Genomic DNA, 15,313 nt, shown 5'->3' on the forward strand with positions numbered 1-15,313 from the left:
GCAATCCACCAGGGGCAAGGCGGTCAACATGGCGGTGGGCCATGGCGTAACTGCAACTCCGATCCGGAATCGAGGCTTCAGTCCTTCAGTCAGAAACCGACCTTCGTTTGCTTTTCGCTCATCAATATACTCGAGGTTTCTGAATACCCGACTTTTTCTTACGAATCCACCCCAACCTTTATTTCTTGGAGAATTACTGTTTGCAGCATGCCTGCCGAGCAGTCTGCGGCCAGCCCTTCTGGCGCCAAGGAAATGCCCAAGCAATCCGCAGAGAATGACCAAGCCGGCGATGATCGCAAGGAACCTACATCGCCCTCAAAAGAGAAGACACAGGGAGAATCAGGAGGAGAGGCTAGCGTAAATGACGCCAGTACGGACAAAAAAGACGATGATGCTGCCTCAAGAGCCCGTCAAAGACAAGAAAGATTCAAGGCTCTCCAAGCTCGCGCAGTAAGTTCATGGTAGCGAAGGGCCACTGTATGTTGTGTTCGTACTGACATCATTTTAGAAAACCGCTACTGAGCGGAATCTGAAAGAAACGGCTGCCGAAACACAGCGTCTCGCAACCGATCCGTCGCTGCTTTCTTCGCTCTCTCGCAAACATGCTTTCGCATCGCATAACCTTCTCAAGGCTGACACAGAAGCCGCTGGCGAGGATTTTGAGCGTAAGCGTGCGTGGGATTGGACTGTCGACGAGTCCGAAAAATGGGACAAGCGCATGGAAAAGAAGCAGCGTCATCGGGACAATGTCGCATTCCAGGACTACACCCAAGACGCGAAAAAGGTGTACAAGAGACAGCTGCGGGAAGTACAGCCTGACCTCGAAACCTACGAGAGGGAGAAGATGGCAGCGATCGAAAAGGCTGCTGCCAATGGCGATCTCGAGATCGTTGAGACCAATGACGGTGAAATGATCGCCGTCGATAAGAATGGCTCTTTCTACTCTACTGCTGACAGTGTTGGCTTCACGGAGAACAAGCCCGACAGAGCAGCTGTTGACAAGCTCGTGGATAATCTTCGGAAAGCTGAGGAAGTCCGACTCAAGAAGCGGAGGGACCGCCGCGGAGACGACGACGGCGACGTCACTTACATCAACGAAAAGAACAAGCAGTTCAACCAGAAATTGTCGAGATTCTATAACAAGGTGCGTTCCTACTTTGTCAATTGTCAAAAGCCCTAGCTAATGCCTTCCAGTACACTACGGAAATTCGCGACAGCTTCGAGCGTGGTACGATGATCTGATTTACGCCAAGAAAATCTGAATCTGCAGGACAGTTCAAACGTACAGTCGCCTTGCAAAAAGACCTGCATGACAGCAACTTGATGTGTGCGCTTCGTCAATTTTCATTTCTCTGCACCTCGTTCCGGACTATACTGGACAAATGCAAAGAAGGTCGCCGACGAACTCCCCTTGCAGGGTCCGCCACCCTGCTTGACGAAGTTGGCATCCAGTTATAGCACATACGAGCCGCACCTATCTCAGTCACATCATCTTGACCGAGATACCAAGTCACTTGACGGTTTTGATGACAGGTGGTCCCTTGAAACACGAATTAGGCATGTTTGGTTATAGCCTCATTTATGATACATGATGTAGTGTACACTATGGCAGCTTCCAGAGAGATTTCCTGGACAGCTCGAGATGGCCTGGTCACAACGCCACTTTGCTGATGCCGTTATCTCAGAGCGGAATCAGATGATGACATGCGCTCGGTCGGGATTTTGACCTAAATTCACAGACCTTCCATGGGTCTGGTCGGTAGATAGGTCTTCGCCTTGCTCACCTTGGGCATATTCTCACTCCAGGCGCCAAGCAGCCAGTCTGACATGTTAGTTTGACAATCAATTTCTCGTCTATGTGCTCCTCCCTCATAGCATGCTCTTCCTCCACGCTTTCGTAGCTAGCGCTTCTATCTTCTCTACTCCCAAGGCACCTCGGACAGATTCGTCATCCAGGGCTTCCATTACAGCCTCACCCACAGTATCCACCTGGAAGGGTTTCGTGACCATGGAGCCCAGGAAGTCCAGTCTGTTGCCCAAAAGCGCATTAACCTGAGAACCGACGAAGCCACCAAGAGCAATGGGGAGTGTGAACTTTCTGCTTTCATCGTACATAAACGGGGCTCGCACGAAGACACTCCGTAGTTCCGGTAACTTCGCCGCGATGATAGATTCCGCCTCTCTCTTCGTTGTGATATATCGACTTGGGAGAACCGGCGCGCCTGAAGCAGCAGATATGTAGAGGAAAGTCGGGACATGTTCGTTAAGGGTTTCTTGCGCCAATGCGACCGCTAAAATGAACGGTAATCAGGATGTTAGCATTCAATCCATTCAATCATACCCGGCATCGCACGAACCAGAATCGCGATTCATAAGCTCATATGTAAACTGCCCATTACGCTCTTTCACTTGAAGAGGCTCTCCCTCCCGCCTTTGCAACGGATCCTGACTGCCTGGTTTTGACGCTGCAAATGCCTTTTGCAGCCCGTTAAGAATCGGTTCTCGTCCTTGCACCACCCCTTTGTAGTCCGCCTCGAGGAGAATTCCCATACTATGGACGACGGCGTTCGCACCATTCAGAAAGGGTTTGTATGTTTCCGGCTTGAGCATATCGGCCTTAGCCCATTCGACTGAGCTGGCCCAGCTTGGACGACTGAGAGAACCAGTGACGGTATCCCATCGCGGTTCTCCGGAGCGACTAATACCAGTGCGTACGAATTAGACACATCCCTTAAGATAGCAGAATCAATAGCATTCGTACCTGAGCGACGTAACCTCCCATCCTCTAGCGACAGCAGATTTGCAAATCCTCGAACCTGTACGGGAAATAACCTGTTAGCATTGATTGCTCAAGCGTCCGGCTGGTAGGTACATAGACTGCCTGCACCACATACCCAAGAAGCCGTTTCCGCCGGCGACAACCACCCTTTTTGCTGCCATTGTAGGATAAAATCAGGTAAGTTCGGATTGAATGTATTTTGCTTTTGTGAGAATTAAGAGACTGAAGTCAACGAAACATTTTCATGAATTCCAAATCGCCGGAGCTCGAACCCGGAGGAAGCAACGACCGCCCGCCGCAGCTCAGCTTCCGCCGGATTCCTTATCGTATCACCCGCATCCGTCACGTGCAACTGCAGAGATTCCGCGGCCTGGATCGCGACAAGAGCGACACTGGAACTACACACCTCCCTCTTAACCATCGATATAATCTTTTCTTGCCCGGTATCTGCATACGACCTGCTTATCTCAGATTGGTTATATTGTCAGTCTTGCAGCATGCCATCAGCGACAGGAACCAAGCGCGTCAGAGTGAGCCCATCCCTCCCAGATCATACAAGACCAGGCCGACCGACTAACCTATCACAACTATAAAGGGCGTCTCTGTCTTCCGGCCATTCGGTATGCCTCTACTTTCCATTGTCTTTTCGATTCCCAAGTCAAGTCCATCCTAACAAGCCATAACAGTCTTTGGCAGTGAAGCCCAACCCTTCGACCCAGCCAAGAAACCCCCCCACGTCCCAGCAGACCACACGCACCAGTGGCGCGTATTCGTGAAAGGCGTCAACGACGAAGACATCTCCTACTGGCTCAAGAAAGTACAATTCAAGCTCCACGAGACTTACGCCCAGAACGTGCGAACGATCGAACAGGCCCCCTTCGAAGTGACCGAAACCGGATGGGGTGAATTCGAGATCCAGATCAAACTATACTTTGTTCCGGAGTCGACCGAGAAGCCACAGACCCTATGGCATAGCTTGAAGTTGCATCCGTACGGGCCAGACGCGGAAGCGAAGAAAGAGCGCCGCGAGCTGGTGGTCAGCCAGAACTATGAGGAGGTGGTATTCAATGAACCCGTGGAGCAGTTTTATGAGCTCTTGACGGGTGGCGCTGGGGCAGCAGGGCAGCCGCAGAAGGGAAAGGGTGGCAAGAATACCAAGCAGTCACAGCAGCAGCAGAAGGGGGTAAGGACGGCTGAGATTCCGGCGAACTCGTCCGCGGAGAATCCGTATAGTCGGACGACGGAGATTAGTGAGATGGATCGGTTGGGGGAGGCGAATAAGACGGTTGAACGGATGATCAAAGAGGAAAGGGAACGGTTGATTGAGCGGGAGAAGAAGTTGGCGGAGCTGCGTGCGAGTGAGGGCGTCCCGGCTACTACAAAGAAGCGTTAAGTGTTGAGAAGATTGGGATGTGGATGTTTGGATAACACGTTCTGAGACGTGCTCTACTCGCGTGTTGATACGCTTCGGTTGCCCAGCTGGCGTCGTTATTGGTCCGGCGATATTTGGGTTCTCCTTGCTGGCATTGATAAACCAGGGTTCCCCGAAGTACTCCCTTCTTAGGGTGGGATAAGGCACATCATCGGTCGCCTACGGGGACCCCGAAGGGCTCATGACCCTTGTATGCTGAGCCCTCGCTGCAGTGCTACTTCCAGGATTATTACCTTGCTGGCAGACTCGCAGGACATACATCTGCACGACTTGGTAGCCTACAGAGAACAATTCCGGTTCAAAACTATCATGATACAGGTTAACGCAGATAGTCAAGATTGAGGGCTACACATACAAATTGGATGCGAATATTATCATGCTCTTGAATTTTCACGTGCTGGCTCATGTTCATGGGCTCCGGCTACTAAGCTCATTATGTACTTTCACTGCCAGTGAGCCACGGCTGTGCGCATGGTCTGGTTTTCCTTGACCCGCCCAGCAACCATCCCCTAACATTAAGAACGTAGAGGCATGTTGAGACCAACAAATCCCTCATATAACAGATGTTCGGCTTCTGGTAGACCCAGCAAAGATCGCTTTTCCGTTTCATAACAGGTATTAGAAGCAACAGTCAACCCTGTTTCTCATTCAAGCCACGCTCGACAAGATCCATAATAAAATGGTGATACGATGCATCAGCTTGCAAGAAAACCATAAATCTCTTTTTGAACAGCGATAGGCCTAGTCGAGGTGAGCGTAGCTGCGGGGACAATTCACGTAGTCAAGTCCGAGGAGAACGAAATGGAGGCTTGGAAGGCGTATTCGAGGGCAAGCTCGAGTCCGTAGCAATAGCCGTGAGCAGTGCCAGGCAGGATAGCATTTAGTGCTGCAAATTCTGCTTAATGTGCATCGCAGCGACACCCAGAGTAGTAGTAGTAGTAGCGCGGTCCATAATATTGCAGCGAATAAGGTAGTAGGGCCCCTCAAGCAAGGTTCAGAGGTCCTCAGGGGATTGCACGTTCGCAAATTATTAGCCTCTGGTTGGTCATCACCATTGAGGCAGATCATGTGAAGTCAAGATCAGGCATAGGGCCTAGAAGCAGCGGCTCGCTGCAAGTTGGGTCGATGTATGCGGATAACAGCCCCGGCGAGAAAATGCCTTGTGCGTCAGTCTCCACAGGCCTGGATGTGTCATTGCTGCTAACAACAGAGAGCCAAGCATTATTTTCAGGTGGAAAGCTGGGACCATTTCTTGAGGCTAGAGGCACAGCGTTGCTGGTTTGTGGATATCGAGACTCAATCCAGGCCGTAAATGTTTCTGCTGCTACGCTCCGAAGGAAGTAGTGAGCTCGATTTGCGATGGGCCATTTCTGTTTCAGTGTCTTCAGACAGCCTAGAACCAGGATGATTCTGTTACAGTGATGATCAGAACATTCTGAGGAATGGATGCGACTTGTGGCAAGCTGGACCATTCCACAGAGTACTAAGCTGAAAACGACAAATGGACTGTATCTCTGCACGCTGGGGCGGACTGAGAGAAGATTGGAGAGTTGCTTGGATGCCTCCGTAGCTTTGATATCATGAACATGTCGGGTGAAGGATGGCGAAAGCCGAGATGGAATCTCTGGGCAAATCGGACACTCTGTTTCTGGACAGACGGGCCGAAGACTGCTTCTTGGAAGATGCAGGAGCATTGCAGCAAAGTGGATGGTAGTATGTGCCTGGAACAGTATTTCATCAACGCTGCCGTACGTATCCACGATATCGACTTTGTTTGGTGGAAGGTGATTTGTCCAGCTGACAAGCGCATTTTCCACAGCTTGCAAGTGATCCCGGTGTGTTTCTGGCAGGCTATTCAGGACTAATACCCGTGCCAGGATGCATACCGCTTCAATACGATAGCTGAACGATGAGTAGCTTGTTTCTTCATCAGCGAAGATGCGTTTATTGAACCCAGCAAGAGTTGGCGGTGAGGGTATATTGGTGTAATTGGCATATACGGACTCCTCGCACGGCAAAGCAACGTCGTAAGGAACACCGCTGCATCGCAAGACCACTCTCTTCTGCAAAGCTGCCATATAGACATCGACGATAAAAAGCTCCCACCACGTCCGGCGCAAGCTCTCAGCTTCCACGGCATTGGAAGACGTGGACGCAAACTCTTGTCGGTACATTCCAAGTTCCAACGCAATGTCGACAGCTTGCGAAAAGGATGTGTGAGCTTGCGAGCACTCGCCACGAGCGCATGAGAGTATCGAATAAAGCAAAAGTGCCTGGACCTTGCATGGCGTCCTCTCTCCATCAGCGCTCAGTTGCGCACTGGCCATATCAGGAAGGGAACCAGTAGACAAGAAATGGCCCCCTATGAGTGTGACCACTTCATGCAGGTACGCTGGGTACTTGCGTTCTTCATACAAGGGCGCGGGAACCAAGATTGGATGCGCTGAGTGAAAGTTCTCATAATACAGGCGGACTAGCCGAGCATCCGAATCTGCAGCGTCTTGAGCTTGGCCTTCCACGACTGGGCTCATGCGCTGGTTCTGCTGACCAGAAACAGTCGAAGAAGCATCACGCCCACTCATATCGGTAGGGTGAGGTGACAAGAGCAAGTCCGCGGAAGATGCATCGTGATGCTGCCGAAGTGCTTCACGGGTTTTCCGTCTCCCTCCACGTCTAGAAGGAAGATAATTACACTTTAGTCGGTTCTGTAAGCAGCGAGAGCAGGTGGGGGTTTGGGCGTCGCATTTCAGATGCTGCTTGCGACATTCCGTACAGGCCAGCGGTGACGGACGAGTCATGTTCAGTATTCTGGTTGGAAGCTCTCATTCATGCTGACATATGTCCAAAGAGAATAAGTAGTAGGAGCATATTATGAATACGAACAAACGACTGTTCCGGGGGTGAGGAAACAGAAGAATCCAGCTGGCGTCGAAGCAGATACAGTCATGGAGATGCACACTTCATGGTCCATGCCTACTCGGGTAAATGCAGACTCATAAGCTCACATGACTAAGCTATTTCCATACACAATTGGAATAGAGAAGCATGTAACTGTCGCCACTTGATTTCTTTACGAAGTCCATTAATTTTACTTTATCACTTAAAGAAACTTTATTCTTAGGTGAGCGCATCTGAAATGCAAAATCAGACTACCTTCTATGGAACAAGATCATTACTATCCAATCTGCATCAGTTCCCTCGAAGAATGGCAGTCCTTCTAGAAAGACATTGAACTGGGTATTACTATGCATGGCTTATTTGCCTCAAACTGATCCAGGTCGCTGTAATACAAAGATGCCAATAGCAACAGTCTCTGGAATCCCAAATTCCAGGTCCTCCAAAACCCAGTTTAGATGCATACATATAAATCAACGCTAGTCATGAATCATAGCGAGTGTCCTGCACTCGTCTGTCCTTGTCCAAATCCTCCTCTCACCCCCTAAGATGCCTGATAGACATGGCTGCTCCGTCCAGTGTCGCGATCATAGATGTTGTAGCCGAAGTCCGCGGCATTGGGCGGCGTATACACTGAAAAAGCGTCAGACAACCATGAGTTTTAACGGGCTGTGAGCCAACTTACAGTGCAAAGAAACAGCAACTTGGTCTTTCTGTGGGTTCATGACCCTATGCAATCCGATCTGGTCACAGATATACGCAACTTCGTCGGTCTTGTACGTGGTCTCTTGCTTGACCGTCAAAGGCGTATCATGGCCCCGTTCGGGGTCTGGCGTGTCGTATATCACTTCGTTCAGTTCTCCCCCTAGAATCTTCATGATGCAGTGCGCATCTGCGTGGTCATGGATGGGCGAGCCTTTTTGCGGGTTCCAGACCAACACCAGCTGTCAACATGTTAGTCGTCAGGGACCATAACAACCTCCAATTTTGGGACTGACCAGGTTGGCACGGCCATTGATATCCTCCACCAAGTTGCGAGTATAGTTCTTGCTCACGTCGTTGCGTGCGAACCGTGACCAGTCTTTAGGGTTGGAAGCGTATTTGGACATGAAGGCAATCAGAACGTTGTGGTCAACATTTTCTCCATCAATGCCTCGAGAGCTACCCAGGTAGCTTCTCAAGTCTTGAACAAGCTGCTCAAATGTATAGTTGTCCTCTTCGACCAATAACGGAGCCGAGTCCTTGTTCAGATGGGAGGTAGTGTAGCTGGCAGCAGTGCCAGGGAAAGATGCAAGCATTGTAGAAGCCATTGTTGTCACCAAGATGTATAAGCTGATTGTTTGAAAGTTTGGTACCTATTGGAAATGGAACATGGTCTTCCCGTTGTTCCTTTATATCTAAATTGAGCTGTGATATTGGTAGCTTTAGATAAAGTCCCAGCTCCGTACTTTGTTCAACACACACACAGCTTCTGGATGGCCGACAAGTTCAATCGGCGACCGGGGAGACACCTATCGGCGATTGCGAATCATCCAATGAACGCCCCGCGAATAACCATCAACCAATGAAAAGCTCCCATCAGAGGCATTCAGTAACCCCTTGAACTGGACCCCCGGAATCCGATCTACACACCGCGTGCGACAGACAAATGTCCCAGCTCAGGATCTCCTGAAAAGGCTCATGACGACGATAATCAAGTTCTAGGCCACTTGACCGCGCATATCATTACGTGGAGGTTTTGATCCTTCTGTCACGAAGAATGCCCAAATTGATCTAATTAATACCATCATACTATACACAACTAATCTATACAAACCTGCGCATAACCATCTTCAACGTATCAACAGCCCCCAGAACAGCCCGCAAACCACTACCCCCGATCCTAGCCGACGACATAGACATCGTAGACACACCTCTCCGACCACCACTACTCTCCATAACCTCGGGAACTTTCACAGGCATCCAAAGAAAAGCCCTCCGCCGATTCCCCGTATCACCCCAAGGCAATCTCCCACCCCGAACATTAACCTGCAACGAAGGATGCAAGAGACGAGGTTCACCCAACGCAGAATCCCTCTCCTGTCTCCATTTCACAAATTCCTCTTCCACAGTCCCCTCCTTCACATGCTTATTCCCCTCTTTCTGATCCTTGACTGTCACAAAGGCCTTAGGCGCCCGATTAGTCGTAGAATTCCCCTCAACCGCAGGCGGATAGTCATGTCCCGTATACAGCTTAACATGCTCCGGTAGTGCCAACAGCTTCCGCATGGTCTGATACAAGGCGCGGGCATCTCCATGCGGGAAATCACACCGCGCACTGCCCACGTCCGGGTTGAAGATCGAGTCTCCTGTGAATACATTGCTGCCTATCATGTACCCACTGTGATCGGGCGTGTGGCCTGGCAGGTGGAGGACTTGGGCGGTGATGTGTCCGATCTGGAAGGTCTCGTCATCTTGGAAGAGGTGGTCGAATGCGGTGGAGAGGTCGTTGGGCGGGATGTTGTATCGTTGTGCGAATGTGGCTTGGACTTGGCGGATGCGGTGGCCGGTGCAGATGGGGACTTTGGGGCTTGATTCTGTTGATGATGAGGAGGAGGAGGATGATAAGCGCTGTTGATGATGGAGCTTGGTCTGGATGTAGTGAGCTGCGGTGAGATGGTCGGCGTGGGCGTGCGTCTCGAGGATTCGCGTGATGTGATAGCCCTTTGAGGTTGCAAGATCAAGAAGTTCGTCGGCTGAGGTTGTAGTCACGGTGAGTTGGGATGGGTCGAAGTCGAGGACTGGGTCGATAATCACGGCTTCGTGTGTCTCGGGACAGGCTACGATGTATTGCCATGTTGAGGTTTGTTTCTCGAATATGGGATGGATGATTGGTTCCATCGTGTGATGTTGCTGGTGCCTCTTCTGTTCGTTGCGTATATGTTGCGATAGTGATGTATAGTATACTTCGTTCATGTAGTTTCTTTGACTTCATACAAATGACCCGATGCTCATGTCGCTTTCTTTTCTAGAATGTTTTCTCTTTTTATACGGAAAAGCCTCTTACATATATTCATTCCTCTTCTCGGGCGAGATGCTAATACTATGACTCCATACAATTGCCATCTCAATCCCGATCCCCGATCACCTACCTCGCCGACCTGAAGGCTTTTCATGGTCCCCGGGTTCCTGGCCTGAGTCAGAGGTAGAAACATATCCATCTCCTTATCTTATCCGCCACTGAACCAAAACAAGAACAGCAACTATTCTTACTATGTATAAAAAAGCAACCACAAGCCCATTGAAAGCCATGACCACCAGACTTACGTATCACCGCCCCAAACCACCTTCCCGGGCACTCAGGAGTACTTGAATTCCTCAGATCTGCGACAACATATCTCACTGGCCGAGAATTGCGGTGTGCATCGCCATAATGGCGTTGATGGTGTGATAAGCCGGTCGCCGAACGGATAAGCTTCAATCGCCGATACCTTTCTTCGCGGCACCCCCCTTGATTTTGTCTTGGTTGAGACCTGCCTGGTCGGAATGTGAGACTTGGATAACAGATTACAGGTCGGAGATTTTGCCCGGTTGGACTTTGTTGTTACTAGGTGTTGATTGCATGGGCTGATAGGCTGGCTGGCGGTGTTCTATCTGGTAGCAAGTTACTTGATATGGGAGGGCAAGGGGTTTCCCGTGGGAAAGGACATGTTGGTGCTGTGGGAGAGAAAGACGGTCACGAGAACAATGACCGCATAGGTTCCTAGTTGGGTTACTAGCAGGAGAGCAAAGGGGAGGCTCGGAGGTTCTTGGTCAGATGTCTCGTTCATCTGATATATTGGGAGAAGGTTGGTTGGTGCTTGATTTGAGAGGGTTTCGATATACTACGGTAGGGCTTTGTTGGTCGCCGAATCGGGGTTGAGTTGTCTTTTTCCACTTAGTATAGAGAAACGATAACTTCGTTCTTCGGGGACTCTCAATTGGGCAGTATTAGCGGATGTCGAGCGTAATTGACATGCTCACTCGTTGTGTTGGGATGTGAGAAGCTCGTTACGTATTGTAGGTGCTGCATGTGGGAGTTACTAATACAAAAGTGTCCTCTTGTGGATGACTACAGTGGAGGTTCTAGCGCCATTCTCGAAGGAGACCAGTGGGTATCAAGTGTCAAGGAGAGCTGGAAGATCGCTTGGCCTGGTTGGCCCCTTCTTGCAGCTCTGTTTGCTTTTGTGTAACAGTGGTCCTGCTTGCCGATAAGGTGGGAACAATGGCCGCATGGCCAATATCCGCAATAGAGGAGATGCATTTGGTGATTGTGAATAACGATTCTGCTACTTATCACTACATTAATAGGTCTTTCCAACCACTACGGGTCCCGATAAACACGGAAGTAATGATTTAAAGGTGCTTCTATCATGATGTAAGTGGAGGCAGATAGATGACACGCGATAAGACTCAGTTCCTGCGGCTGCCCTCGGATATCATCGAAAGTCCAGCTTTCCCGCCATCCGTATCCGCCTCCGCTCCCGTCCCCGCAGACTGCCTGTCCTGAACATGTCCTATGAAGTAATTGTGCAATAAGAAAAGCCTCTAGTAATCAATCATGACTCGGTAGTTGTAAGGGGTTATGAATTTCATCAAACGATTCGCTTATATGGTATCAAGAGTCGCATCGCCAAAAAGTTCAATTGCATCGCTGCGGTTTTAGTCGGTGTAGCTGGCTGCAGCCTTCGTTGTGTCTCTGGTCTGTTTGAGAAACGGTATCAAATCTGTCCCGCCCGTTCCTCTGACGCCGGCGTTGAGTTTCTCATGAGAATTGTCCACGATTGTCGACGTTGTCGTGGCCAGGTTTGTCCTCGAAGCTACTTGGTTTGGCGGCGGACTCCTTGCAGCCATGATGATGTATCGAGTAACCATCCGCACATGCTTATCGCGGAATCCCCCAAGTGACATAACTGCCATGTTGTATGCATCCCTCAAAGCAGATCCGGGCTTGTGGCTCAAGACATAGGATCTCACATTGGACGTGCGGAGCATCATTTCCAAGAAGCGTCGGTGAGGGCCTGGCATATAGTTTCGCATGGTCTAGAAATATACAATCAATATCGACATTGCTTGGTCTGGTTGCCTCCTTGGAGATCAACTCTTACCTGCATGAAGCCAGTCATGACTTGAGGATTCGGCTTGCCGTGAGACTTGGTTTCTCCGGTGGCTGAATGCTCCACGCCCAAGAAAATGTCGAAGGCTTGAATCAACGAACTCTGAGCATTGCTACCACCACTGTATTGGTGCCACTCGCCCCGGCCTTCCCCGATATCGTAGAATACACCATTTGGTAACCCAGCTGATGCCATGTTCTTACTACCGGCCAGGTATGGGCGTAGTTGATGGTAAAAGACGGGCGGCGCACAATTTTCATACATGCGTTCCAAGAGGTCACCAAGTTCCTTCAGACCATAGTTCAGTTGCTCAAGACGAGAGACAACACGCTTGCTATCATCGACATTGGCTCCATGCATAGCATCCAGCATTAGCTCGATGAGCTGTGCTCCCTTGGCCTCGATGGCGACGGAGAGAACAAAAAACCATTCTTCGTCCTTGGTGCCAGTAAACGAGGTCACCACTGATAGATTGTCCGGATCCGTAACGTCTGTATCAGCGGATGGTACCGAGAAGTTCCAAAGATTGAGGGCAGCATAAGTGGCACATGGTGGTAGCTCCAAGTGGTTCGATACTTCGATGAATGGGCGTGAGATGCAGGGGGGTAGCACCTGTATCGTTGGTGTCAGTAAAGGCACGAGATATGTAGTGATATACGAGACAGGTAGTATTGGGATAAGGGGAGTAATACATCTTTCGGCTTGTCACCACCCCAGATGTAGGCGTGTGTAAGGTAAGCAAGCACAACATATGCTCTCCGCCACTCAGGTTCTCCCCGCAACTTCTTCGTAGAGAGTATATCCAGGCCATCCACAGACCTTCTGATTGTACCAGTTTGGATGAGCTCAGGCAAGTCTTGTGCGATGTCCTCCCACGGAGAATAGTAGGGGTCTCCCAATCTTCGTACGGGAGGAACTTCCGGGAGGAACCCGTTCTGGAGGGAGACACCGTACTCAACAAGGGAAATGTCTGGTGTGTAAAGCATGATAATATGTGCACTTCAGTATATAGCTTGATCTACAAGACTTTGTAGAATAGTTCCTTATGCAGGTAAGAGGAGATTCAGGTGTTTATATCGTATTCCCAAGGATGGACGGAAGAAAGCCGGATCCGCAAGGATCAAGGAAGAACCATCTGAATGAGCAAAGACAGGTTATTCTCCGTTCCACAACGACCATTCCAGAGCAGAAAGGCAGTAGGTTAGCGGAAACTTAGCAACCACCCGGGTTTCTAAAGTGGATGCTGTGTTTTCGCTCTTCCGGCAACACGGATGGTGAGGCGGAAGCGGAACGGTATCCGGATCCGGTGGGAGGGACAAACGGAAGTGCCTTGTGTCACACGCCAGTCCATTATATAAATGTTAATTGGTGACTGTCAGCGGCTGGTTTCTGGTGTTCATCGATTCCTTCTCGTTATCTTTCGATATACTGTTGTTCAATTACCATCCAAATCCACAATGTCGAAGTCGAATGGCGTCAGCCTGGCATTCCCCGCCGAAGCAGCGACAAAGGAATATGCAGCATCTCTAGACTCCTCTGATAGCCTTGCTGCATTCCGGGAGAAGTTCATCGTCCCATCGAAAGCAAACATTGCTTCCAAAAAGTTAGCAAAGCCTGGTTAGTACCATTCTGACAGCTGTAGATCTCGTCACTGATTGTCACAGGCCTTTCGCCCGAGTCATGCATTTACTTCTGCGGTAATTCACTTGGCGTTCAACCCAAGGCCACAGCAAGGTACTTGGAAGCACAGTTGGACACTTGGTCATCTATCGGAGTTGGTGGCCACTTCACTGATCTTGAGGGCTCACCATTGAAGCAATGGCAGCTGCTCTCAGAGCAAGCAGCTGAATCAATGAGCAAGATTGTGGGAGCAAAGCCAGAAGAAGTCGCAGCGATGGGGACACTTACAACGAACCTTCATCTTCTGCTGGCTAGTTTCTACAAGCCGACGCAAACCAAGCACAAGATCTTGATGGACTGGAAGGCTTTCCCAAGTGATCACGTATGTTCGAAAGAGACTGCCTTCTGCTACCACGGTACTGACTTCAGTATAGTATGCTATCGAATCTCATATTGCCTGGCATGACCTGGATCCCAAGAAGTCTATGGTGCTCATCGGCCCAGACGAAGGCGAATACGAGATTTCCACCCAGAAGATTTTCTCTTATATCGACAAGCATGCTGATGAGGCTGCTATGATACTCCTTCCTGGTATCCAATATTATACTGGACAACTGTTCGACATTCAGAAAATTACTAAATATGCCCATTCACGCAACATGGTTGTTGGCTGGGATCTGGCCCATGCCTTCGCTAATGTTGAGCTAAACCTGCATGATTGGAACGTTGATTTTGCAGCATGGTGCACGTATAAGTACGGAAATGCTGGTCCTGGGGCAATGGGGGGCCTTTTCGTGCATGAACGACACGGAGAAGTCGATTACAGCGCGGGAGAAGATGCACCCAAGTTCCGTCACCGTCTAACCGGATGGTATGGTGGTGATCGATCGGTCAGATTTAAGATGGATAACAGTATGTGTGCACTTTGCTATAGACAAGTCCGTGGGCTAGTAAGCTGATTCGATTGATATCCAGAGTTCAAGCCCATTCCTGGCGCTGGAGGGTTTCAGATTTCGAATCCTTCGGCCATCGACCTAGCGTGTCTTTGTGCCGCCCTATCGGTGTTTGATGAAACATCAATGGCAGATCTTCGCAAGAAATCAAAGATGCTAACAGCATACCTTGAGTTCCTTTTGCTCAAGGATACTGAAGAGGAATCCAGGCCGTTCAGCATTATCACGCCCACAGACCCCGATGCGAGAGGCGCACAACTGAGTTTGCTACTCAAGCCTGGCCTGCTGCAGAATGTTGCGCAGAAGTTGCAGGAAGCAGGAATAGTCTGCGATAAGCGGGAGCCGGGTGTCGTGCGTGTTGCTCCGGTTCCTTTGTACAACAGCTTCAGCGAGGTTTGGACATTTGTAAATATTTTCAAGGGTGCACTACAACAGTGACGAGGGTTCACTAGATCGCTTGTGCAGGACTGAGACCGATTTTGATAGTGCGCTCTTTGAT

General features: G+C 50.0%; 8 protein-coding genes across 8 annotated transcripts; 3 read left to right on the plus strand and 5 right to left on the minus strand.

The window, feature by feature from the left end:
* Positions 1-207: 207 nt before the first annotated feature.
* SYF2 (pre-mRNA-splicing factor SYF2) lies at positions 208-1,242 on the plus strand (the record flags this gene model as incomplete). The annotated part of the gene is made up of 3 exons (XM_041686776.1): positions 208-450; positions 509-1,144; positions 1,195-1,242. 3 exons carry the CDS (start codon positions 208-210, stop codon positions 1,240-1,242), a joined length of 927 nt encoding a protein of 308 aa, XP_041540726.1.
* Positions 1,243-1,869: 627 nt separating this feature from the next.
* horA (ubiquinone biosynthesis protein COQ11) lies at positions 1,870-2,940 on the minus strand (the record flags this gene model as incomplete). Its single annotated transcript, XM_041686777.1, has 4 exons — positions 1,870-2,291; positions 2,358-2,698; positions 2,762-2,816; positions 2,895-2,940. The coding sequence occupies 4 exons, from the start codon at positions 2,938-2,940 to the stop codon at positions 1,870-1,872; spliced, it is 864 nt and encodes a 287-aa protein (XP_041540727.1).
* A 336-nt stretch (positions 2,941-3,276) lies between these two features.
* yaf9 (YEATS domain-containing protein YAF9) lies at positions 3,277-4,172 on the plus strand (the record flags this gene model as incomplete). Its single annotated transcript, XM_041686778.1, has 3 exons — positions 3,277-3,309; positions 3,375-3,399; positions 3,466-4,172. 3 exons carry the CDS (start codon positions 3,277-3,279, stop codon positions 4,170-4,172), a joined length of 765 nt encoding a protein of 254 aa, XP_041540728.1.
* A 1,103-nt stretch (positions 4,173-5,275) lies between these two features.
* AKAW2_30282A (fungal specific transcription factor domain-containing protein) lies at positions 5,276-6,793 on the minus strand (the record flags this gene model as incomplete). Its single annotated transcript, XM_041686779.1, has 1 exon — positions 5,276-6,793. One exon carries the CDS (start codon positions 6,791-6,793, stop codon positions 5,276-5,278), a length of 1,518 nt encoding a protein of 505 aa, XP_041540729.1.
* An 857-nt stretch (positions 6,794-7,650) lies between these two features.
* On the minus strand, positions 7,651-8,416 carry AKAW2_30283A (putative cysteine dioxygenase; the record flags this gene model as incomplete). The annotated part of the gene is made up of 3 exons (XM_041686781.1): positions 7,651-7,739; positions 7,792-8,050; positions 8,105-8,416. 3 exons carry the CDS (start codon positions 8,414-8,416, stop codon positions 7,651-7,653), a joined length of 660 nt encoding a protein of 219 aa, XP_041540730.1.
* A 496-nt stretch (positions 8,417-8,912) lies between these two features.
* AKAW2_30284A (MBL fold metallo-hydrolase) lies at positions 8,913-10,061 on the minus strand (the record flags this gene model as incomplete). The annotated part of the gene is made up of 1 exon (XM_041686782.1): positions 8,913-10,061. One exon carries the CDS (start codon positions 10,059-10,061, stop codon positions 8,913-8,915), a length of 1,149 nt encoding a protein of 382 aa, XP_041540731.1.
* A 1,725-nt stretch (positions 10,062-11,786) lies between these two features.
* On the minus strand, positions 11,787-13,227 carry AKAW2_30285A (indoleamine 2,3-dioxygenase; the record flags this gene model as incomplete). The annotated part of the gene is made up of 3 exons (XM_041686783.1): positions 11,787-12,167; positions 12,233-12,853; positions 12,934-13,227. The coding sequence occupies 3 exons, from the start codon at positions 13,225-13,227 to the stop codon at positions 11,787-11,789; spliced, it is 1,296 nt and encodes a 431-aa protein (XP_041540732.1).
* Positions 13,228-13,698: 471 nt separating this feature from the next.
* BNA5_1 (kynureninase (L-kynurenine hydrolase)) lies at positions 13,699-15,252 on the plus strand (the record flags this gene model as incomplete). The annotated part of the gene is made up of 4 exons (XM_041686784.1): positions 13,699-13,858; positions 13,906-14,243; positions 14,296-14,773; positions 14,837-15,252. The coding sequence occupies 4 exons, from the start codon at positions 13,699-13,701 to the stop codon at positions 15,250-15,252; spliced, it is 1,392 nt and encodes a 463-aa protein (XP_041540733.1).
* Between the last annotated feature and the right edge of the window lie 61 nt (positions 15,253-15,313).

This window comes from Aspergillus luchuensis, chromosome 3 (assembly GCF_016861625.1).
Source record: "Aspergillus luchuensis IFO 4308 DNA, chromosome 3, nearly complete sequence".
NCBI lineage: Eukaryota > Fungi > Ascomycota > Eurotiomycetes > Eurotiales > Aspergillaceae > Aspergillus > Aspergillus luchuensis.